Genomic DNA, 25,819 nt, shown 5'->3' with positions numbered 1-25,819 from the left:
TGACACTCCGTTGTCCACTTAATCGCCGCATCCTTTCTTAACAACTTGAATATGGGCTCACACGTGCTTGTCAGCTGGGCAATAAACCGACTGATGTAGTTCAGCCTGCCCAAAAGACTCATCACGTCTTTCTTCGTTCTTGGGGGAGGTAGATCTTTGATAGATTTTATCTTAGTCGGATCTAGCTCGATACCTCTCCTGCTTACGATGAAACCCAAAAGTTTACCTGACGGAACTCCGAAAGCGCATTTGGCTGGATTTAGCTTCAAGTCATACTTCCTTAGCCTCTCGAAGAATTTCCTCAAGTCTTGGATGTGGTTATCCTGCGTCCTGGACTTGACTATAACATCGTCCACGTACACCTCTATTTCCTGATGCATCATGTCATGGAAAATGGCGGTCATGGCCCTCATGTAAGTAGCCCCAGCATTCTTTAAACCAAATGGCATGACCCGATAACAGTAGGTGCCCCAAGGCGTGGTGAAGGCAGTTTTCTCGGCATCCTCTTCATCCATCAATACCTGATGATACCCAGCGTAACAATCTACGAAAGACTGTATCTCGTGCTTGGCGCAATTGTCAACGAGGATGTGGATGTTGGGCAGCGGGAAATTATCTTTAGGACTTGCTCTGTTCAGATCTCGGTAATCTACACATACTCGAGTTTTCCCGTCCTTTTTCGGTACTGGAACCACATTCGCCAACCATGTTGTATATTGGACTACCCGGATCACTCCTGTTTTCAGTTGCTTGGTGATCTCCTCTTTAATTTTGTCACTGACCTCGGTTTTGAACTTTCGTTGCTTTTGTTGAACCGGAGGACAATCAGGATGAATCGGCAATTTGTGAACCACTAGATCGACACCTAGTCCCGGCATGTCATCATATGACCAAGCAAACACGTCTTTAAATTCAAGAAGAAGTTGAATTATCGCCTCTCGCGTTTTCTTGTCCGTGTGAATGCTTATCTTGGTCTCCCGGATTTCTTCCGGGGTTCCTAAATTTACCGGTTCAGTGTCATTCAGATTCGGCTTAGGTTTATTCTCGAAATATTCCAACTCTCGGTTTATCTCCCTAAAAGCCTCTTCCGCATCATATTCTGGTTCTGGATTCATTAATTCGCAGTTAAATAGCTCATTGTGATCCGGGCGTGAAGTCCGCAAGCATGTCATATTTAAAGCCGCATTATTAGGACTGAAAAGGAAGATAAGAGGAAAAGTAATAAAATCAGAACGAAAGAAAGAATAGGAAAGCAATGATGATTTTTTTTATTATTTTCTTTTGAAAATTGGAAGACAACAACGTTTACAACTAGGAATTCGGAATAACAAATGAAAAGAAGAAAACGTTCAAGTTATGTCCCGGAGATAACTTGTGATACAGGAAAGGTGGCAGGACAGGTCTACCCGGACTTCCGTCTAGTTGGGAATGGCGTGATCTCCCAGTTTTGGAGCTTGGCGTTTGGCCCCATGTATATCATCTCAGCAGTGCTCGTGCCTTCGCCTGGTTGAACCATGTGGACCTCGTAGAGCATTTCCCTCATTGCCCCACATATTTCCTCGATTTCCTCAACTGTGAAGACCTCATCTTCTTCTTCTTCAGTGTACCCTGGCCTGACAAAAGTCGCATGTAAATCCGGCAGTGGTTGAGGCAACTTCCAGCCCTCATTTCTCCTTTTCTTTGCCCATTTTTCGTCTGCTGGAGTAGGTTTGAAACCTAGTCCAAAAGGTTTCTTGATGACTGGTAAAGTAATGGGTTCCGTCGTTCCCTGAAGATTTCGTCCAAGCCCCTTCCCCGGCCTAAATCCGTGTCGGATCATCTCTTTGGCCACCATAACCGAAGCGTTAGACAAGAAAGGCTGGGGGCAAGGTACTCCCTCTTCGTGCTGCTCTGCCAATACCACCTCGAAAGCTTGATAGACCGTATGCTCAGTCCCTTCTCTTGGTTCAAGATACGGGATAGATGGGTCCCGATAAATGGCATGTTCATCTTCTCCATGGACCACGATCTCTTGGTCTTCATACTCGAACTTCACCATCTGGTGAAGAGTAGAAGGCACGGCTCCTGCCGCATGGATCCAAGGCCTGCCAAGGAGGAAATTGTAAGATGTGTCCATGTCGATCACTTGGAAAGTGACTCGAGATTCGACTGGTCCTATGACCAGCAACAGGTCTATTTCTCCCATGGTGTCTCTCTTGATACCATCGAAAGCTCTCACGCAGACGTTGTTGGGTCGGATTCTTCCGGTCTCAATTTCCATTCTTTGCAGCGTGGAGAGCGGGCAGATGTCGACACCTGATCCCCCATCCAGCATCACCCGCTTGACATAGTAGTCCTCACATTTGACTGTCAAATGCAATGCCTTGTTGTGTGCTGCTCCTTCCGGGGGTAGATCGTTCTTGCTGAAGGAGATTTGGTTGACGGCGAAGAATCGTTCTGTCATCCGCTCTAGTTGCTCCACCGAGGTTTCGACCGGTACGTATGCTTCATTCAGGGTTTTCAGCAGGATCTTTTGATGCTCGGTTGATCTCATTAATAGTGACAGCATGGACACTTGCTCAGGGTGCTTGCGCAGCTGGTCTATCACTTCGTAGTCCGGCATCTTCATCTGCTTGAAGAACACTTCCGCTTCTTCAACACTCACAGGCTCCTTTGGAGGGAAGCGCCTTTGTGTGGCGTTGTTCAGTTCTTGGGTATTTGAGTACCCTCCAACGAAAGTATTTTCTGGAAGTTCTTCCCTGACCTCCTTACCTTTATACGTTACCAAAGTCTTTTGATAATTCCACGGCACTGTGGACGGGTTGGTCATTGGCTTTTGTGGCACGCGTCCGATAACCACTGGCTCATTCAGCCGAGGTGGTTGAATCGTCCCCCGGACCACATAGGCCCCTTTTGGCACATACATAGGTTTTGTCTTTTTGATCCCGAAGTTCTGCGTCTTCTTGGCTTGACCTCGTGGTATGTAAAGAACTCCACCCTTTGCTGGTACTACTTTCTTCTCCACCTTCTTTTCGGGCTTGCTTTCTGCAGCCTTGGCCTCCTCCCCCCTTTCTGATTTCTGGTCTGTTTCAGGCCTCCTCGCTGTGTCGACAATGGCAATTATGGCTTTCAAGGCAGGGTCGAACTCTTTGTCTTCACAAATCATGCCGATCAGCGGCCCATTATTGTGAGCGGGCAATGGATTGTTAGTTACATTTGGGATCTCTTCGTCCCTTAGCACTATCTTCCCCTGCTCTATCAAATTTTCGACCACTCTTTTCAATGACCAGCAGTCGTTTGTATCATGTCCTTCGGCCCCTGAATGATAGGCGCATCTGACTCCGGCTTTGTAAGAAGGAGATGTCGGGTTTTGCCTCGTTTGGGGAATTGGTTGCAAGAAACCCAACTGGACTAGCTTAGGGAACAATGTGGAGTATTGTTCACCGATGGGCGTAAAAGTCCGCCGTCGAGGTGGCTCCTGGGGGCGGTAGTTATTCTGCGGGGGTTGTGGGTTATAGTGGTTGCGGTAAGGAAGCTGATTTCTGGGAGGTGGAACTGGGCCTCGGTTGGCTTGTTGTGGTGAATGGTTGTAAGGCTGGGCATTCATGACCATATAAGGTTGATGAGCATATGCCACATTTGAGTGGGGGTAGTAGTGTTGTGGGGCCCTTTCCGAAAAATGGGGCCTGGGATGACGATACTCCCTTGCTTCAGAGGCTGCCATAGCCGTTTCTTCCTTCTTCTTCCCCCTTGTCGTCCCTCCAGACCCGCTTTGGACGGCCTGGGAGGTTGCCCTTATGGCTGCTTGACTCAATATCCGACCCGTTTTCAGCCCATTCTCTACCATCTCTCCTATCTTGATTGCTTCCGCGAATGGCTTACCCATGGCTGACATCATGTTTTGGAAATAGTCAGACTCTTGAGCCTGGAGAAAGGTAGTGACCATTTCCACTTCATCCATGGGAGGCTTCACTCTCGACGCCTGTTCACGCCACTTAATAGCATACTCTCTAAAGCTTTCCGAAGGCTTCTTCTTCAGATTCGACAGAGAGTTTCGGTCTGGCGCAATGTCGATGTTATACTGGAATTGCTTTACAAAATCTCTGGCGAGATCATCCCATATATGCCATCGGGACATTTCCTGATCCATATACCATTCCGAAGCTATCCCTACTAAGCTTTCCCCAAAATACGCCATTAGCAGTTCTTCCTTTCCGCCGGCTCCCCGCAATTGGTTGCAGTATTTCTTAAGATGTGCAATGGGGTCACCGTGCCCATCGTATTTCTCGAACTTGGGGGTCTTGAAACCCGTCGGCAGGTGCACGTGAGGGAACATGCACAGGTCGGTGTAAGAGACGCTCTTTTGCCCGCTCAAACCTTGCATATTCTTCAAACTTTGTTCAAGGCTTCTCATTCTCTTAGCAATCTCATTTTGTTCTGCAATCCTGGGGTTCTGATCCTGTCCCGGTGCGAGTTCGCACTGAGGCGGTAGAGGATTATTGTTGGTAGCGAACCTGGTTGGTTCCATTGAGAACGATGGTGCTTGGAATGTAAAAGAGGATGAGTCAAAGCTTGGCTTGTATGTGGCAGGCTGTGCCGTAGCTGGGCAAGGCGATGCAGTAAAGATATTCATGCTTGCATCGGTGGCCGACATTCGGGGATGAGGCTCAGAAGGTGATCCGGCGGAGAAAACGGAGTTAGCTGGGTACCCGAATGGGGTAGCAGGGTAATTTATGGGGACATTAGAAGTCCCACCTGACCTGGAGAATAATTCAGGGAATCCGGGGACGACACTTGGCGGCTCTTTCCCATTGTTCCAATCATCCAGCATTTCCAACATGCGGAGCCGTAGGATTCTATTTTCTTCTGCAGTTGCGGATTCAGGCGTGAGGACGGTTGAGATTGAGCTCTCCTCAGAGACGGGGACTGTTTGCAATGGAATTTCCGAAGACATTTCCACACTTCCTTTTGACCTGGTGAAGTAGGTGTGAGTACTGTTTCTGGTCCTAACAATAGGTAGTTGAACACCTCTCCTTGACCTCGTGAAGTATGAGTGCGAGGCCAGACTTTCACCAAACCAACCGTCTTTTCAAAAACCCTGGAAACATGCTCAATGACAAGCGCACGGTTAATTTGCAGCAAATAACAGATAGTTAATCTCACGTTGGGCATGATGCACCTATACAGTTAAGTGGATTACTATATGTCTGCTACGAGAGCATGCGTCATTCCGGTATTTTCCTCTTATTTCCCCCCTTTTTTTCTTTTTTTTTTTATTTTCATTTATTTTTTTTTCTTTTATATATTTTTTTTTTTGTAGCAAAATAAAATGCGATCGGATCCGATGAGGATTGTCTACGTATCACGATACTCACGTGAATCAGATCATTACGTAGTTCGAAAACACGAATGAGCGTGAAAGAAGCAAACTCTTTATTATTGAAGCAGTCTATTACAAACTACATTTTGCACAAGAAAAAGCAAACTTTGGAAATAAACCTAGGCTCAAAAATAGACTAAAAATCACCCTGATGAAAAAACAGGCAGAAGATGCTAAGATACAGATTTGACCTATGAATGCATTATGGTTTTAAAAATTGGTTTCCGCGGGGCGTCGTTCGGCCTCGCCGCAGTCCTAGGCGTGAGATCCCTCTCAAGTTGCTCTAGCTCGTGCATAGTCTGCTTGACATAACCCATTACTGCCGAGAGGACGGTAGCGCTGGACATGTTCTCACATTGTAGGCATCGTCTGGTGATGGCATGGGCAATGGCCTTGATCCTATCTCTGGTTTGCTTCTTCTCTACGAGCAGGCGTTTTGTCTGATCGCTGCATATCTTGAAAACTTGAGCATCTTGTACATGCTGATGCTTCAGTCGTCGTACTTCCAACTTCATCTGGGCTATTGAGTCATACCAGTATCTGCTCTCAATTTGGAAATCCTTGGCCTGATTAGCTGCCTTGATCTCAAGTGCAGCCATCTCTCTCTTTATTTTAACAACAGTCTTCTCATGGTCGCTTTCCAATCGATTCAGGTACCTGCGATGCTTGTCCGTTCTTGTATCCCACTGTGCCTTGAGCTCTGCTATGATGTTTTCAGATTTCTCCAAACCATCTCGCCATTCCCTGATTTCACCTTTTAGCCCTTTTATCAGCTGCTCGTCCGATCGACGCCTTGGTTGTCTATCTGCATCCAACCTTATCTGTTTGATCTGGGCTCTGAGCATTTCATTTTCTTGAATCAACCTGTTCCGCTCTCCCAGATCGGTAGCAACTTGCACGTTGTGTTCATATTTCAATTTTTCCACTTGTTGCTTTAACCTGCTGATTTCGGTGCAATAGCCTCTTTCTTTTGCTAACCAATCCCACTGCTTTTGTGATGATTCGGTAAAATTCCGGATGTGGGGTCTCTTAGCTGGCCTTTCATGCTCGAGTTCCCTTCTGTACCATGCAAGGTAACCTGGCGCCGTTTCTCCTTTGGCTTGATCCCGCACGCAAGTATCTGATTTCAAATATTGACCCTCATTCCAGATTTGGCGAATCTTTGCTTCTGGGAACTGTCCGTTAGGACTTATCTCAATTGCTTGAGTGCTTAGATCTTCCTCATGAGGTACTGTCTGGCATTTTCCGAACTGTCTTAAAACTCGGCCGGGTGCGTAAGGTTGAATGCTCTTAAGCCCCATCAGCAAGAAATGAGTTTTAGCCGCTGACATATATAAGACCTCATCAACGGGCAACCATCCCAACTTCCATTGTATTTGGCTGGCAGTAAGAGCTTGAAAGAACGAGGTCCAAGCCAGGACTCCTTCGGGCAAACTAATCTCTTTGGCTCTCGCGTAAGATTCTTCTATGCGGGTCTTTTCCGGGGAACCATGGCTCAAAATCTCGGAATGATGGCAAAGGTGCTCGGTCATCCATATCTGCAGGAGCAAGTTACAACCTTCGAAGAAATCTCCCCCAGCTTTACAAGCTGTGAGAGCTCGAAAGATGTCGGATACCACCATAGGCGCGAGAGTACTGTCACTTTGCGTGAGTAAAGTGCTGACGACCCCCGATATCTTCAAATCAATGTTTCCATCTTTCCTGGGAAATACCAGAAGACCCAGAAACGTTATCATGAACGCCACCCGTCTGTGCTCGTCCCACTTCTGACGAACTCCTTTGCTGCACAGTTTGTTGATTGGATTATTGAATCCCCCCTCGTGACCGTATCTATCATATATGAAGCATGGAGTACAGAATCCGGCTGCTAGATCCGGGTTGTGGACTGTTCTAGGTATTTTCAATGAATCCAGGAACCGATGTACCGTGACGACTCTTGGGGCGACCAAGTATTTTTCCTTCAACGGAAGTTCAGTATTCCCGATGTATCCGGCCATTTCTTCCAAAGTTGGGGTGAGCTCAAAATCAGAGAAATGGAAAACATTGTGCGCCGGGTCCCAATAGGTAACCAAAGCTCTTATGATATCTCCCCGAGGCTGGATTTCCAACAGACCCACAAGACCTTTCAGATTTTTCTTAACCTCATTTTGCCCTTCAACACCTAGATCATTCCACCATAGCCGTAACTTGATAGGGATTTTGGTCATTATTGAAAAATGTTCATTTTGCATCGTGCTCATCCTGCACATTTATTAAGGTGATTTTAACAAAAATGACTGACTCAAAATATTTTACAGAGGGGACCAAGCTTTGAACACGGCCTTTAAGCACTTCGGGGACGAAGATTTTAAGGCTGTGTGGGTCTAAAAAATGCTAAGCAAAACCCAAAAGTGGCTATTTATGCAAAGTCAGCCTTCCGGCGTCCCTTTCGGGAACATTCGGCTATTCATGTCAAAACAGCATCACCTGACTTATTTATGACTCTTTAAAAATTTGAAACATATATTTTTTTTGATTTTGGCTATTTTAGCAAAATGGGGGTTGAACCCGACGAGGGTTGCCTACGTATCTCACATCCGGTGAGAATCAAACCGGCGTAGTTCGGGGTATCGTAACGTAGGAAAAAAAATCGAATAAACCTAGAAATCAGGAATGCGTATTTTTTTACATTTTTTTTTTTGAAAAGAGATAAAGATTAAAGAAAACTATATATTTTTTTTTATATATATTATTATTTTATTTTTTTAAGAAAAATTTGGACTGAATTCATAAAAGGGGTACTACGAAAGAAACAACTCATTTTTTGAATTATGAATTTTCGATTTTTTTTTTTTGCTCTTAAAATAAATACCCTTTTTTTTATCTTTGAAAGTGATAAAAGAAAATTTTTTTGTATATATATTTTTTTTAATAACTCTCAATAAACAAAACAGTTTTTTTTTTAGAAAAATTCCGGCGAGGTTTTGACACTACTTGGACATTGGTTCTATTTTCCAAAAATAAGTAATTATCTCCCCTGCGCTGCTATTTTCCCTTTTTTTAGAACCGGTCGACATGCGGAACCGAAGCAGATAAATGCATAACACAGATAGGAATGCAGCATGATGGTCTTTCCATTTCAGGTTGCCTGTCCTAGACGGACCCAACCCCTGTGTTGAGTCCCCTAAGTCAAATGCCATATGATGCAAATAAGCGTTCCTACTAGGGATCCGGCATGAAGTTTCGTTATACTAGGTTTAAACCTTGGTACTTGCCCTAGACTGTGTACCCGAGCGGACAACTCGAGTCGAGGAGGGGGCTACGTACCGGGGACCCGCGAGATCGTCCGGCTTTGTAACTTGTCCGACCTCTTTCTTATTTCAAGTATTGACACTAACAGAATAGGGAGTCTCGACCAGCGAGCTTCTCCCCGGAGGTAAGAAAAGAAGGGTTTCGGCACAGTTTATATACAGTTCAGATAATATCAGAAGCGGTAAAAGACAACATTTAGCACTTTTATGCAAAACATGTAATAAAGATCAGATAATAAGCCAGATATAACAATTACTCTAAGCTCGAATTCTTGAACCCTGAACCAGTGGTTCTGGGTTCGTCCCCAGCAGAGTCGCCAGAGCTGTCACACCTCCTTTTTGCGCGCCCGGCCCCGAAGGGTTAAAATGCGCGGGTGGAGTTTTTCCAATTTAAGTGACAATATTCGAAATGGGATTATTTATTTAATTCAGAGTCGCCACTTGGGAAAGGTTTGGCTTTTGGTGTCCCAAGTCACCGGTTTATCTTGAATCCCAAATCGAGGAAATTTTTCGACTTTTCCAAATGAAGTCTGCGAACCAGAAATTCTAAGTAAGGAATTCTGTTGACCCGAGGGAAGGTGTTAGGCACCCTCGAATCCCGTGGTTCTAGCACGGTCGCTTAAATTGTTATAATGGCTAAATATCCGATTTAAATACATGTTGTGACCTATGTGCTTTTATTAAGTTTTAATCGCCTTTATTATTGTCATTTATTTTACAGAATTGCAACGTCGTGAAAATGCGTCTCGAACCACGTCACAATCAATGCACCCGTGATTGTCGACACATTTGGACTTCATTGAGATTTGGATTTGGGTCACATCAATGTGCACCCGAACTTAAGAATGTGATTTAATTAAACCGCGCCAACAGAGTCTAACGCGTTATTATCTTTGTAGAGGGCCATGAAATTTATTAAATGACCCATCCTGAATTCTAGATAATTATCAAGGTTATTTATTGAGGGCCCCGCAATTTTGCACCTTTATTTGGCGAGGCTTGTCTCTATTTTAGAAAAGGATATCCTAAAGTGGCTACATTTTAATATATTTGTCCCTAAAAAACTAAAAGAGAAGAAAAATGCTAAATTAACTATATGCTTTTGTCTAATCCGGATTCTTATCAATTTCTGATTGATTATTTACAAAGCGGAGGGATGCCATAACTTATGAAACATACTTTAATTGGACAAAGAAATTACATTCGAGATTGACCCAATATTATACTTGTGTCCAAACGTTTCTTGAATTGAATTTTACTAGACTTATTGGGGCTGAAATGAAGGAATTAACTACTGGGCGTTGTTACTAATGGGATTTGAACATGATATTATGTACTGCCTAACGAGACCCAGCAAAGACTAAAATAAAACAAGTCAACATAGTGTAAGTTTGGAGTATCCATACCTTGTATTAACAAATAGCTACAAACTAGAACATGAAGGACCAAGCTCAGAAGTGTATTAGTTAACAATACATTTTCGTACTATTGAACTGGGAACTAACAACTACACAGGCCCCTTAATATGCCATGAATATTACAACAAATGATTTTGAACTTCTTCAACCTTTTTCATTTCATGCTTTCAAGCTGTTTCAATTACATCAATATGGGCCTGAAATGTGTACCTGGAAATGCTGAATGTGCACAGGAGAAAAAGAAGAAGATGTTGAGATCAGCAGCAAAATAAACAGGACTAGCAATAGCAGCAGGACAGAGCAGCAGCAGAACAAAACGAACAGCAGAAAAGGGCTCAAGTGCAGAAATGCAGCTATGGCCAATAGAAAGAAATAGCCAAACGAGAGCACAACCCAGTGGAGTAGAATCAAGAACTCCAAGCAGACCAAACCAATAGTGAACCAATGGAAAACACTTGACTAAATAGACACAGCTGGAACTTCAAACAATCAGAATGGATTTCAGCGAGTTAAACAACTGAAAATCCAAATAACAAATAGGAAGAAACAATTTCTGATTGTAGATTGTATAATTTCTGTATCTCTTTGTATGTCTTTCAAGCTTTCTCTTTCAACACTCCTCACAGTGTGTGTATTTTCTTTCTTCGTTCTGATTCTCTCTATCTCTTTTCTTTTTTATGCTCTCTCTGCGTATCTCCTATTATCAGATGGTCCTCCTCCCTCCCTATCTCTATCTCCCTTTATAAGCCTCAAACTCCAACCTTTATCAGTCTGTTGGATTAATCAAATAACCCCTCCCATGTGCTCCCTTTTTCAGTTCCACTTAGCTATTTAAGTATTAATCCCATGACATTCCCTTGGCAGGCTTTAACTTTTCATTTTATTATCTAAAGGCAAGTATGGGCATTAAAATATATCTGACAGCATATACTGTCAGATTGTTTAAACTTAAAAGCTTCTTAATGCAGAAAAACAGGCTGTGCACAAGGCACATGAGGTGCACCAATGCACATGTTGTGCCAAGTGCACATGCCCTCCATTTCAGGACTTTAAACAAAACAATCCTTCTTACATTACTGATCAATTCAAACAAGCTATAAGTAAGCAAAAACTGGTTCTTGATTGGCTCAAAGCAAATGTTCATCAGAAGCAAATTGGTTTACTTTGTTCAAGACAGTTGAAACTAATTGACGACACATGTCGACTCGACTATATTAGCATTAACATACACAATTGAAACCAAAAATCAGACATTTAAAGTATGGGACACATGGTTTGAATCATACTGACTAAACAGAAATACCCTCGAGGAGTCAAACAATCAGTGCACATTTGGAATACAACCCAATACATATGTCTTATCAGAATATGAGGGGTTCAAACAAACATAGTGGTTCAAACAAGGTGGACAAACGGAAGTTGGTAAAAAATTCAAAAAAAAAGAACACAAATTGACACAAAACATGAACAGACATCTAATCCCTCACATGGACCAAACAAATAAGGGAAGAAGGCAGACTCACCTCAAATCTTGAAAAATCGGAAACCTTGAACCGGACTTGGACAGACTTTCTTAAGGCTGAACGGACTTTAATCGAAGTGTTTCTCAGATGAGAAACACTTCGATTAAGGTCCCTTGGACCTTAATTTCTTTGGCTCGAACGGGTATGAACTAGTGACGAGGAACTACAAAGTTCCAAAACTCAGATCCGGGATTCATGTTTCCCTGGTTAGATTCGGACCAAACCAAGTATGGTTTGGTCACGAGGGGGGTCTGGGGAGTGTCTGGTGTGAAGCTGGGGTTGGTTGGTGTAAGCCGAGTTTTAACTCGAATCTTCAAATGAAGATTCGAGGACCTAGGGGATGATTCGAACTACATGGTTAGCAGATCCATGTTCAGGATGGCAAGGGGGTTCTAGGGTGTTAAGGGGAAGGTCACCGGCGTTCAGGCCGCCGGGTTTCTGGTGAAAGTGTGCAGGGGCGGCTAGGGTTTGAAGGGGATGGGTTTGGGTGAAGACGACGAGGCCGGGGTATTGGATAGGGGGGGTAGGGTAAGGATTTGGGCTTATATAGTTAGTGGGTGGGTCGATCTCAACCGTTAGATCAATCTAGATCTACGGTTTGGATCTGATGGTCTTAAGTGAAACGGTGTCGTTTCAAATGTTGAGGGTTTGGGTTTGGTCCGGGTGTAAACGGGTCGGGTTTGTTGATGGGTTATGGGGATTGATCTTGGCCGTCGATCACTCTGAGATCAACGGCCCAGATCAGGCACGACTCAAACGACGTCGTTTGGACGTCCTGGGCATCAGGTGACCTGGGCTGGGCAGGCCTGGGTCTTGGGCTGTTTGTTTGGGCCAATTTTGTTAAAATTGGCCCAAGTCCGGAAGGGGTCTTTTCTTTATATTTTTTTTTTATTTTTTTTTTTCTTCTTTTCTTATTTATTTTAAAACAAAGCTAAGCCAAAAAATCAAATTAAAATTAAATACACACTCAAATACAATTATTTGCACACATACTAAAATATTTCAAAACCGGTAAAGTCAAACCAAATAAAATCACGGACGAAAATGCCTATTCACGATTTTCTATTTAACGACCGAATTACGGTTTGAATTACGCAGGACACATATATATTTTTTGAATTTTATTTTAATAAAGTAAACAAATAAGAATGGGCCAAAATCACAAATAAATCCACAAGGTGCCGCACAGAAATCCGAAATTGTACAGCGGGGCCAATTATGTATTTTTTTATTTCTTTTTGGAGCGATTGTCGTGTGAAGCAAAAATCACGTGCTCACAGATACGGGAAGAAAATCACCAGAAAATGGCACATAAGAGAGACGTAACCCCCTGAGAGATGCACTGCTATTCCATTTGGTCTTTGGAAAATAACCACTGAGCTGAAAATTTCCACCTAAGTTAAGAACTTGCAAGTTTAGCAAGTGAAAAATACTCTCAGGTAATGCCCCATGCAATCCTGTCATATAAAGTATCAGAGTTGTTATATGAGAAGAGATATTTGGAGGAATAGTGGAAAAGATGTTTACTTCACTAAGAACAAGCTCTCTTAATTGGGTCAAATTTTGAAGAAGCAATTTGAAATTGTGAGGTCCGACTCTCATCATCATATTATCATCTGAAATATATGTGTTGCTTGATAAATAAAGAGATTGTAACTTTGACAGATGAGAGATTTCAGAAGGAATTTTACCTGTGAAATTTGAGTAAGAAAGATCGAGATGCGTCAAGTGCGAAAACCTGCCAAATAGATGTGAGATTTCTGAAGGATAGAAGTCATTAAAATAAAGGTCAAGCTTTTGGAGATGAGCGAGCTGGAATAGGCTGCAATTAGAATCAATAATCCCTTCAAGATGGCTGCAACTGAGATCTAGTTCAATGACATGGCCAGTAAACTCATCGCATATCACGCCATCCCATAAGCAGCAATCTCTGCTCATATCCCATGTATTCATTTTCGTTTTCGGGTAAGAATTTTGACCATATATAATAACACAACCAGAAGTAAAGGAACTTACAATAAGCGTCTGCTTGAATTTTAGAAGGGGAATACTTTGATCTTTGTTGCACAATTGAGGTAATGTGGATGAAGAAAAGGCAAGTTCATGACAGACAAAGACAAAGAGCACAACTGAGAGTTGTTTGTTGCCCATGTTTGCATAAAGGAGTTCAAAAGCTGGTTGTTGAATTTAAGAAAAAACCTATGCACAAATATATAGGAGGATAAGTTGTTGTTACTGTTTTATTGATATTATGAGAATAAGTGATCTTTTTTTATTTTTTATTTTTTTCGGTTTAGATAAGTTTTTTCAATTTTATGTGGTTGTTATAAATTAGTCTTTAATTTCCAGCTAATAATGTCTCCAAAGATCACTTAAGCATGATTCACTTAATATGTGTTTTTAGATTAATTTATCATTCTTAACTATGATTAGTGCATATGATATGAATGTAAACATCAAGTTTCTAAATGAACATTATTCTTTTTCTGATTGTAGAAAATATTCTTTACTTTGATCGCCGTGGATTTGGGGCAACTTTTTACTTCCTTCTTCCACATTAAATTTTGCAACTTTAGTGAAAGAAATGGACAGTTCCAAAATAAATTGTAAGATATTTTAAGTCAATGCACAAGTCTTTCCATGAAATTGTTCAAATGAAAGCTACAACAAAGTGATAGTTTCTTATGGCTGTTGATTAAAAGACTTGGACATGGGCATTGGGCGCAAGCTGGACCAAAAATAAAGTTTGTGTTTTTGATTTATTTTTATAGTAGAATATTCAGTTTTATTTTAAAAACTTGTGAATTTGATGTTCGACTTTGCCCTGGAGGTTGTCATCCCTTTTAGGATAATGCAGTAATTTTCTAATTGTTAAAATATTTTTTTCTCCTTTGTTGGTAATCCACATCCATATAGATAAGTTTTATCACAACAGAAATAAATATAAACAAATGTATAAAAGGACTAAGCCAAAACTTCTACCAAATATAATGAGGACAAAAAGGCCTATCCTTAATTCTGTGGTGTATAATTAATGGAACTAACTTGAATCTATGTAGCATGAATAGAACTTAGTTGATACTTGACTTGGGTCAAGATACGTAGGCAACTTATTATGAGTCTGGTTTCTCTCGTCCTTAGCTGGACGAATCGGTCAAGTCTGGCCACTTGGGTCACAGTTAAACGAAGATCTTTGCAAAAGGATCATTTCCAAGAAAATTCAAAAAAATAATTATCAGAACGGGTATATATATATCGTTTTCTACCGTTTACTTTGAAGTCTTTCCTTGATACATCAAATTCCAAATCCAAAGTATTTTCTTTTATAAGTCTTCTATGAGGAAACTCAAAAATCCAAAATATCTTCCTCCTTACAAGCCTCCCATAAGGGAATTATAAAAAAAAACTTAGTTAAAGCTCAATTCACAAGAATCATATCTAAGACCTGTTTTTTTTTTCCTTTTCTTTTCTCAAATAGATAAATACGTAATTAGTGTAATGTTAAGAAAAAGTGAAATTCTTGAATTTTTTAACTTCATCATTACGGTAACAATATTTATCTAATTACTAAAAATAAGAAATATAAAACCCAATATTTAGTTCAAATCAGAGCACAAGTCTTTCCACGAAAATTTCAAACGAAAGTTACAAGGGACAAACTTTTTCTTAGTCATTAATAGTTGTTGAAGATACCATATATAGCTCAAGTCAATGCACATGTTTGGACGGGGGCTACTTGTTCATTCCTTTTTCTACATCACATTTATAGCATCTTTAGTGAGGAAGGAAAAAAAAGGGACAATTCCAAATGAGTGATACATAGTAAGTCAATGCACAAGTCTTTCTATGGAAATGTTAAATGAAAGCTACACAAATATAGTAATAAGCTTTTTTTATGCAGTTAATTAAGAAAATGGAATTTTATTAAACAATTTAATAAATGGTAATTGATAAAATCAATTTTATGAAACTTTTCTGCAATATTTAGGACCAGTTCGCATCCAAAGATTTAGGACCAGTCCGTCCACAAAAATAATGTCCTTTTTTAATATTTTTTTCTTCAAAAATGTGTTTGTCCATGAAATTTTACTAGGTTTTTGAATTTATTTCGAAAATGAGTTTTTAAAATTTTTATTTTTTTTCCCATTCACAAAACTGAAAAAAATAATTCAAGTGAAATGCATGTCTAAACATAATTTCAAAATCTAAATATCATTATTTAACCTTACTTCGAATGTTACGTTTTTTCAAAAATTATAATTTTTTTGTCTACACATGTTTAATAAGCTTATTTTCTGTCGTTAATCAAGGGCTAAATATTCATTAGAAGACTGGATTTTTTAACAATTTAATAGGTGGTAATTGATTAAATTAATTTTATCGAAATTTTCTGCAATATAAGAATAATTTGATATGATCAATCAAACAACAAATTTGAAGGACATATTCCTCGTGTTATGGGAGATCTCATTCCACCATCACTTGGAAATTTATCTCTAGTTAAATCATTAGACCTTTCATCTAACCAGCTAGCAGGAAAGATACCAAGAACAACTTGCTTCTCAGTTTACATCTCTTACAGTTTTAAATCTCTCCCACAATCATCTCGAAGGATGCATCCCTAGGGACCTCAATTTTCAACATTTGAGAACAATACATATGAAGGTAATGATGGATTACGCGAATTCTCACTTTCAAGAGGTTGTGGAAGTAACGGTATGCCAGAGACAAACAACACAATGCACGAGTTTGATGAAGAAAGCAATTCTACATTTCTAAGTGAATTTAGGAAGACGATTCTTATGTGTAACGACCCGGCCGGTCGTTTCATGTGTTACCGCTTCGTCTTCCCCATTTCTGCTTCTTATTGTCTTGTTCAGCAGTATTATGTGTTATCGGGTTGGTTGGCTCAAGTTTGGAGAGGTTTTGGTAAGGTTTGAGACACTTATTCTCTTTTGAGTAAGCTTAAGTTGGAAAAGTCAACCGGTTATTGACTTATGTGGAAAAGGGCTCAAATGTGAATTTCGATGGTTAGGATAGCTTCGGAGATGATTTTGGACTTAGGAGTGTGATCGGAATGTGTTTTGGAGGTCTGTAGAGGTTTAGGCTTGAATTGGCGAAACTGGAATTTTGGCGTATTCCAGTTGATAGGTGAGATTTTCGTATAGGGGTTGGAATGGAATTTCGGGATTCGCAATAGGTCCGTTTTGTGTCATATAATATGTGTGTGCAAAATTTCAGGTCATTCGGACGTGATTTGATAGACTTTTTGATTAAAAGCGGAATTCAGAAGATTTTTGGAACCTTAGGCTTGAATCCGATATGATTTGGTTGATTCGATGTTGTCTGAGGTGTTTTGAAGATTGGTATAAGTTTGGATAGGGGTATACGACTTGCTTGTGCTTTTGGTTGAGGTCCCGAGGGCCTCGGGATGATTTTGGATTGTTGACGAAAGATATTGAGTTGAGTTTTGGCAGCTGAAGATTTCCTATTGTTGTCATAACCGCACCTGCAGCTAAGGGACCGCAGGTGCAGTCTTGCAGAAGCGCCTAGCGGGTCGCAGATACGGAAATGGCCATGGGGAGCTGGAATCGTAGAAGCGGCTGCTTGAGCGCACCTGCGGTATCGCAGGTACGGGTGTCTGATCGCAGGTGCGGAGTTGAGGTTTTAAGTGAAAATCATAGATGTGGTGCGCTTGACCGTAGAAGCGGTAGCGCAGAAGCAGAATTGGGATGCAGGTTCGAAAATTCTGGGCCAGAAAGTATATAAACTCTCCTTCGCGATTTTCATCCTTTCTTCACCAATTTTAAATCGATTTTGGATCTTTGGGGGGGACTTTGGAGAAGGAATCATAGGGAACTTCATTGAGCTAAGATTTTTTATCATAAAACTTGTTCCTATGGTGTTATTTCATTGATTAGGCTTGAAATTTATGGAAATTTATGGGTAAATATTGAAGAAACCAGGGCTTGAGATTGGAGACCTTTGAGTAAGGGTTTAAGAGGTCATTTGTGGTCGAGTTTTGGTACTTTTGATATGGATGAACTCGTGGGAGGACAAGGAGTTTATTGTTGTAATTTTTATCGAATTCCGAGATGTGGGCTCGGGGTCGGGTTTTGGTTAATTTCGGGATTGGTATTTTAATTTGATTTCCTTCGAGTGGGCTTTGTTCCCTTAGCATATTTTGATGGTTATGTTCTGATTTTGGTTAGATTTGGAGCATCTGGAGGCCGATTCGAGAGGCAAAGGCATAGCGGGCTAGAATTTGGACCGGACATAAGTAAGTAATGATTGTAAATGATGTCCTGAGGGTATGAAACTCCAGATTTCACATCGTTGTGCTACTATGAGGTGACGCACATGCTAGATGACGAGCGTTGGGTCATGCACCATTGGGGATTGTGACTTAGTCCATCCTGTATGACTGTTTAACTGCGTATTTGATTGAAAATTGTTTGCTATCATCATGTTTGGGTTGAATGTCATGTTTGGGCTCAGTGCCAACTGTTTTGGACCCTTAAGGGATTTGTACTACTATTCCTCACTATTTTGACTTCGTATTTGTACTCAGTCATGCTATATTCTACTGTTTTCACAACTCACCCATCTTTACTCATTTTTGATATTTTTTTAAATGATATTTTGGTCTGAGCATCATGTTTTACTGTTGCTTGAGTGGCTTGTGAGATTCTGACTGAGTAAGGCCGAGGGCATGTGTTGTGAGGATACTACAGGATCGAGCTGCGCGCCGCAGCAATATTACACAGATTCATGATTATGAGGCTGAGAGCCTGAGTTGTTACGCCACGAGATGGCTTGTTAAGCACTGGGTTGCGAACGCCGAGCAGCTACCTAGTGAACTCCGAACAGCCTGCTGGAAGCAATCAACTCTCGCTAGCGGGACACGAGGCTCCTGAATCTGCACACAGGGTGCAGGGAATAATGTGAGTACGCCAACTCAGTAAGTAATAAAAGTAAAGGCAGCTGAGCGATAAGAAAACACGTAAAAACACAGAAAAATGCTACAAAGAGGTGGTATAAGACCAATACAATGCAATAAAACTATGAAAACTTGTAAAAACACCTTAGTTCAATAAAATCCTCTTTAAAACATCTTTTAATAGTTCAAACGAGTAAATGAAAACAGGGAGAAAAGATAGATACATAAATCAACCCATCGAGCAAAATATCAATAGAATCAGCCCTCGGGCAATAACATGGAACAACATCAGCCCCTTGGGCTATAACACATATCACACTGGGTACCCGCGCTCACTGGGGGTGTAGAGACTCTGGGAGGGCCCCCTTATGTCCCAAGCGCTCACTTGGTCGTTGTGATAAACGGTAACGACCAAGAATGGTTAGTTAATGCACGACGACTGCAGTAGTGTAAGCTCAGTAGGAGACATTAGGTATATGCTTTTGGAATATCCTTCATGTTGTACCTTTTTAAGGTTTCAAAGGGGATTGTCTCTTATAAATAGGGAGAAACAAACATTTTGTAGGGGATCCATCTGAAAGAGAATACAAAAGACAACCTTGTCCATTGTACACAGATCCGAAATTTAGCATCTATGTTCGATATTAAAAAGACTCTAGATCCTACAATCATCTGAGCAACATCTATTGATTAAGTCAATCGCATTCATTATGTTTAATTTCTACATCTAAAGTTGTCACATTTATGACCAATCATTTGGTTCCGATATACTAGGAAGCATCTTTCATCTTGTTCATCACTGAATCTGGATTTTATTACGCTTGGCTGAGATTTACCCAATCATCTTCATTAATTGATTTAATCAAAAAGGTTTTGGTATCTTTTGGTCAAACAGTTTGGTGCCGTCTGTGGGAATTTCTTTAGCTAAGATTTTAGTTTCATCTGGTCCAACCAAATAAGAATTTAGAAGAAAAAGAAAAAAATAGAAAAAAATAGAAAAATCCAAAAATCCCCAGCATCTGAAACTGGGGCAAAGATTTTATTTCATTTTTGAAAGAGCCGATTCCAAGAGTTATAAGTCTACAACCCCTATTTTTGAGTTTATTTTGAGTCTTCACGCTGACGTTTCTTTCCAACCCTATCCAAAAACCTTCCAAATAAAGACCTTCCAATATGCCTTTAAGAATGCCAAGAGACGCATGCAATGAGTAACATTTGTGACACGACGTAGAACATCGTCGAGCTGCTCACAAAAAGAGGGAAAGAAAAAGAAAATGAAAAATGAGAGAGTCTTATTAGTAAAAACCTTCACAGGCACTGTAAGGCGACGGTAAGTAGAGAAAAATAAATAAGAGAGACTTATTGGTGAAAACCTCTCGGGGCACCACTAGTCGAAAGTGAGTCATGAAGCTGATACAAAGGATTGGCACGAACAAGCCCGACTTCAAAGATCATAAGAATGGTAAAAGGGAAGATTGGATTAGTTTGATAGATCAGGTCGTTGAGTCCAAAATGCATGTCATGATTCATTAAGGCTAGTTATTTACAAAAAAAAAACTCTTCCTTCTGTCCTTCCGACAGAGGCATTTCTTATTAATACTTGTTTCTTGCATCATTTGTGTCCTTCACCCTGAGTCAATCCTTCTCAAAACAAGCAAAAAATACCAGCTTTTTAGTTGTACACTGCGTGGCTGCGTGAGATTTTACACTCCTTGTAGCTGCCTTTTATATGTAGCAGCAAGTTTTGACTGTTTTTCTACTGTCGATGTGGGACTCATTCTTCTTCTTCACTCCCTTCACCATTCCTTCACTTACTATCCTATAGAATCGACTTTACTGTTCTGTATCCTTCCACGTTTGATTAATCTAATTTCAAGGCGTTAGAGTGGAATGAGTAAAGGAAAGATAATATCTTATTTAATGCTATTCTGCTTCTATAAATGCATTGGGTGAATTGATCAGAGTCTTTCTCAGCTGAGTTGCATTTGCTAGAATCTTTATGGATCAACACGTACATAGGGGCTATTATAATTTTGAAGAAGCTAAGTCTTCTCAATTGAGAATGGACAAGCAGTCTCTAAATCCTTGTGTAACTGCTTCTGCAGAATGAGGGCCGTGTTTATATATACTTACTACCACAATGAAAAATGTCATCCTGTAGTACAAACACAGTTCTCCTCTATTTGCCCGGTTTGGTGTAGCTGGAGAAGTGATCGTCTTATCATTGGACTCAAAAGTCAAAAGATGGGTTGTTTTAGAGGGTGTTTGGATTGACTTTTTAAGCCGGTCAAACTAGTTTTTAAGCAATTTTTAAGCTTATTTGAGTGTTTGGCAAAATTTAAAAAGTGCTTGACTTTTAAGAAAAAAATAGATAACTATATAACAAAAAATGAATGTCACTTAAGCAGCAATTTCTTTTGTTGAAGACTTGGGTAGGGGCCACGCGAACGCAGGCCTCTACTGCCTCAAACTATGATGTAGGCTCGACCACTTGGGCCAACCTTAGGCAGGCACCCCTCCAAAGTGCAATGGAGGTCACCAACCCAGGCCACGAGCCTTGTTGATCGCTCAATGACCTCGTCCAGATAAGTATGTTTCACCGAAGCTCCTTGCCATGATTTTACTGCCCTTCAACTCGTTGTTCTTTGTGCCAGCCGATGAAGGACATCTAGTGCTTAATCTATCCCTCCTATATTTTCTCCGATCCGAGACAATTTACTGTGACTTGCAGACTGGTTATTTATTTCAATCTAAGATAAATGCTTATCCATAAACACTATTATTATATCCACATTTAGTTTCCCTTAATCGTAAAACCCATAGCTTCCCTTTCTTTCCCTCAATTAAATGAAACGCGCAAATGAATAACAAAGAGAGCAAAAAAGTAAGAGATGAAAGAAACCAAAATGAAACTGGATGGAGATTCATTCGGAATTTGAAAAAGTTATTTCAGCTAATTCAAACTGGCTCCATGTCCCACTTTAGTACTGAAAAGAAGTTAAACATAAAAAGTCTGAAACTAGAATTGTAGCGTATGCCACCTTTAGTAAAAGGCAAAGCATAGTTCGCTTTGTGCTGGCTGCGTGAATGCGTGAATTTCTCCATTTGTTGTAGCTTTCTGTTTATATAAAACAGCATGTTCTCGATTACTCTTTCACTTACGATGTGGGACTCACTCCTTTTCCTCCGTTAGGTTTTATTCAACTTTGAGGCACTAGTTCTCCTTCTTCTTCTTCGGTCTCTTCACCATTCTTTCACTTAATGATATGTGAGTACGTGACAATATACATGCATGTTTCAAGTAGAAGCGACTTTGATTTGCTTTCCTTTCCTTCATCATTTGATTCGTTTAAACTCCAACTCGCTTCAGTTTCTTGGTGGCTGTGAAGAAATATATAAGCTCACAAACTTATTGCTGAAATGTCCTTAAAATGGGGTTGTACTACATATCTTGAAAATCCAATACAATGCAGGCTTAGTTTTTAAAGTTATCAAAAAGGACCCAATTGGAAGAATAAGAAAACAAAGCACCTGGTTATTTTAGTTTGCTTCAAAATGACACTACCTATCACGGAAAGGACAGAGAGGCTACTCAAAGATGAAAGATAATAAACGTGTTTGATGCTTCTAAGTTTACTATCTTATCATTACGGGAAATAAAGCTCCACAAAAAACAATTTTAAGTTGAAGAATTGGGTAGGAGCCGCGCGAACGCAGGCCCCCACTGCCACAAATTATGACGTAGGCTCGGCCACTTGGGCCGACCTTAGGCGGGCACCCCTCCAAAGTGCAATGGAAGTCACCAACCTAGGCCATGGGTCTTGTTGATAGCCCATTGACCCCGTCCAGGTAAGTATGTTTCCTTGAAGCTCTGTCCTATGGTTTTATATCCCTCCAGCTCCTGGTTTTCCTTTGTATCAGCCGATATGGGACATCTTGTGCCTAAGCTCTCCCTCCTATTTTTTCAAGTCATTTACTACTACAGAGTGGTTGTTTGTTTCAAATCTAAGATATGCTTACTTGAGATTTAACCACTGCTTCCCTTTCTTTGCCTCAATTTTAGGAAACACGCAGATAAGTAACAAAAATACGTAAAACAGGAAAGAAAGATGGAATGAACCTAAATGGAGATTAATCTGGATTTTGAATAAATTGTGTTTGAATTAGTAGTTAACTGAAAAGAGAAAATCAAAGTGCTCGCATCTTATGACATTTATGGAGAAGATATTAACAAAGTATGCAAAACAATCTATCAGAAGATTGGATTACTAGCAGGGTGTGCATTATCCGGATTAAATCAAAAAATCAAATTGAGACACCAAAAAAATTGTTATTTGGTTTTTGGTTTCATTTTGGATTAAAAATTTTAAAAATAAAAATTGGTTTTAAATTTTTTAAAAATAAAAATTGAAAAATTGAAAAATCGAAAAATCAAATTATTTATGTGTTATATGTATATATCTCTCTATATATATATATATGATGATTCCTTGGAACATGGACGTTAAAGGAATCAACTAGTATTAAGTATTTAAGTCATAGAGTGAATACGTTAAAATCCCTCGAAACTATCACCATTTTACGAGTATCATACACAAACTATTTGGTATTCCGTGTACCCCTAGACTATAAATCTCTTTAGATTAAAAACCTCCCAGTTGATTATGTGATAAAATATTTGGATAACTTGGTGAAAGTCTTGTGGGAGATGAAAGAAGTCTTAAAAAGAAGTACACCTTGCCATTTCTAACAGGCGTGGTTATGTGAATACTCAATAGTTTATGTATGAACTCGCAAAATAGTGACAGTTTAGGAGGATGTTAACCTATTCACTCAAGATTTTATTTCACGTTTACTGCTACTTGATGGAAAGAGTTTTTGGAGCGTGATGTTTACGCACTAGGCTATATTCTTCTGTGGGTATTTTAATATGAGTTCATTTCATGGTAGTTTAGGAGGATTCGGTGAAATAACAATAATTTAGATATAAATCTCGCAAAAAAAAAGTGATAGTTTATGGGAATTTTAACATATTCACTCTAAATTATACCTACATTTTGTTTTGATTAATGATATTTAGGTGTGGAAGCTTATTTTTGTTGACTTGTTGCATAATGCTTTTATAGGAAATTACAACTATATGCGAGCATCTCATCAAATATGTATTACTCATAAAACTATGTAAGAGATTTGACATTACAACTCCTCATTTGTACTATTTATTCTTTTCGTGTTACCCAAATTTGTCAATTGATTGTATTAGATCCTTATTAAGGTGTATAACAAAACCAAATAACTGAAAAATCAAACAAAAGAAAAACTCAAACCAAACCAGGTTTACTTTAGTTCAAATTAGATTGCAATTTTTCAAAACCGAAAACCAAAAGATCAGATAATGAAAAACCGAATGTACTAAGTACTAGTTAAGTAATATATATATACACACAAGCCACAAGGTTAGAATAGCTAAAGTTATATAAACAGTTTATCAATATAGTTTTAAGACATAATTTATTCTTAAGTTTATACTCTGTATTGCTTCACCATTTAAACACGGAAAACATCATTTATGTAATACAAAAAGACTGGCACTAGAATTGTAGGGGGTTTCTTAATAAAGAGAACCCCTCCAAAAATAGGCGTATGCCACTAAATGCAGCGCGCACACGGTATTCTTTAGTAAAAGGCGAAAGAATAGTTCGCTTTGTGCTCACTGCGTGGCTGCGTGAGTTTTATGAGAGAACGTGCTTCCCATTTTATATTGTAACAATGTTTGGATTTACTCTTTCTTATCGATGTGGGAGTTGAACTTTATGAAATCCAGTCTCCTTCCTTGTTTTATCCATTTAAGATTTGATTCGTTTTCACTGTTTCGCTAATTGTGAAGTAAAGATGCGGAGAATCTGTTCTATAGATTGCGTTAAGTGTCTTGGTGAAGAATAGAAGCTCACCAACTGATTGATAAAATGCCGCACACAATTGTGTTGCGCAACCAGAGCTGGATGTGCATTTCGCTGGTAAGTGCAGGTGTAGGGCTGGGCATATATCGGGTATAACCGATAGCCCGAACCGAAAAAAACTTATTGGGGTATCGCTATCGGGTTATTAGGTTAACGGTCCGGTAACGGTTTAATATTTTTTCACTATTGGGTTATCGGTTCGGGTCTCGGTTTGCCCAATTTCTTAACGGGTAAACCGATAACCCAATAAGAATTAGTACTATTTCAATTGTGTTTGGACAACTATTGAATTACTAATACTCTTGTTGCTCTTGCTACAATTAGACTCTGAAGAAAGACATTGATCCCTTGATTTATGGTTTGGCAGGAAACCAAAAAATAATTATTTATGTTCCTGTTAACTTCAAATATTAGTTGTGGCCAGAATGCAGAAATGGGTAGTATACTATATGTGAATATTTCTCTTTTTTGCTTTACTCCGGTGAATTGTCTTTTTTTTTTCCTTAACTCTAGATTGAGTTATCTTATCAGGTAAACTGATAACCGAACCGATAATGGTTATTAACCGATAAGCGATATCTTATCGGTTCGGTTATCGGTTTATCATATTTGTAAACCGATAACCGATATGCAAAACCGATAATATTCACAACCGGACCAAACCGACCGATGCCCACCCCTATGCAGGTGTAGTACACTCCTTGTCTTCTCTTCAATTACATACCTATTATGGTTTTTTAAAATCACTAATTTTATAGATTTTTGTTTTCAAATAGAAATAGCCATGCATTATATTTTACTCGAGTTTTTGACTAAAATTGTCCCTTATTTATGGGAGTAGGTTTATTTTTGTCCTCCAAATATAACTCAGAGCATCTTTAATCTCTTAACTTTGCTAAAGCGGAGCATCTTTGGTCTTAGTAACAGACCCATGTTAAAAACTAATGGTGTTATCCCCTGTGACTCTCATGACTGTAAAACACTGAACCCACAGTGAAAGACTAACTCCATTCCTGATTCCCCCCAAATAAACCCTTTACCAAAAGCCTAAGCCCCTCTGGAAAAAGCTCAATTGATGGGAACAAGAAAATAACTTAAGTGAAGAAGCTTATTTCTTCATCTCCAGTAATGATTATTTGATCCCATGGTAGTGGAATACCCAATTGTGATTCGATTTTAGCAAAGAATACTATTTGGGTTTTAGTATGTAAGTTGTTGCTGAAAAAGATTAGTTATACTGCTAAAGTTTGGTATTTTTTGTTGGTCTGAAAGGGTTTTCTTTTGCTGCTATAAAAGAACAACCTTGTTGTTGTAAAGGGTTCATTTTGT

The 25,819-nt window shown here is 39.7% G+C and overlaps 1 protein-coding gene and 3 non-coding genes across 4 annotated transcripts; all 4 read right to left on the bottom strand.

Moving 5' to 3' along the window:
- Positions 1-10,024: 10,024 nt before the first annotated feature.
- Positions 10,025-13,870, bottom strand: LOC104240138 (receptor-like protein Cf-9). Its single transcript, XM_070171184.1, has 3 exons — positions 13,282-13,870; positions 12,889-13,047; positions 10,025-10,286 (listed from the first exon to the last, which is right to left on the bottom strand). The coding sequence occupies exons 1-3, from the start codon at positions 13,739-13,741 to the stop codon at positions 10,249-10,251; spliced, it is 657 nt and encodes a 218-aa protein (XP_070027285.1). The 5' UTR covers positions 13,742-13,870; the 3' UTR covers positions 10,025-10,248.
- A 7,092-nt stretch (positions 13,871-20,962) lies between these two features.
- Positions 20,963-21,123, bottom strand: LOC138888868 (U1 spliceosomal RNA). Its single transcript, XR_011406439.1, has one exon. It is a non-coding gene; the product is annotated as a U1 spliceosomal RNA (small nuclear RNA).
- A 1,103-nt stretch (positions 21,124-22,226) lies between these two features.
- Positions 22,227-22,387, bottom strand: LOC138888846 (U1 spliceosomal RNA). The gene has a single exon (XR_011406425.1). It is a non-coding gene; the product is annotated as a U1 spliceosomal RNA (small nuclear RNA).
- A 1,749-nt stretch (positions 22,388-24,136) lies between these two features.
- LOC138888878 (U5 spliceosomal RNA) lies at positions 24,137-24,253 on the bottom strand. Its single transcript, XR_011406447.1, has one exon. It is a non-coding gene; the product is annotated as a U5 spliceosomal RNA (small nuclear RNA).
- Between the last annotated feature and the right edge of the window lie 1,566 nt (positions 24,254-25,819).

This window comes from Nicotiana sylvestris, chromosome 3 (genome assembly GCF_000393655.2).
Source record: "Nicotiana sylvestris chromosome 3, ASM39365v2, whole genome shotgun sequence".
NCBI lineage: Eukaryota > Viridiplantae > Streptophyta > Magnoliopsida > Solanales > Solanaceae > Nicotiana > Nicotiana sylvestris.
Note: the sequence above shows the minus strand (reverse complement) of the source record. Positions and strands in the feature narration are given on the sequence as shown.

Coding starts and splice junctions, on each gene's coding strand:
- LOC104240138 (XM_070171184.1), bottom strand. CDS start 13,741: ATGGGCAACAAACAACTCTCAGTTGTGCTCTTTGTCTTTGTCTGTCAT. Junction 13,048..13,281: donor TTCTTACTCAAATTTCACAG/GTAAAATTCCTT, acceptor TTTATATGACAG/GATTGCATGGGGCATTACCT. Junction 10,287..12,888: donor CTCTTATGTGCCATTTTCTG/GTGATTTTCTTC, acceptor GTGCACATTCAG/CATTTCCAGGTACACATTTC.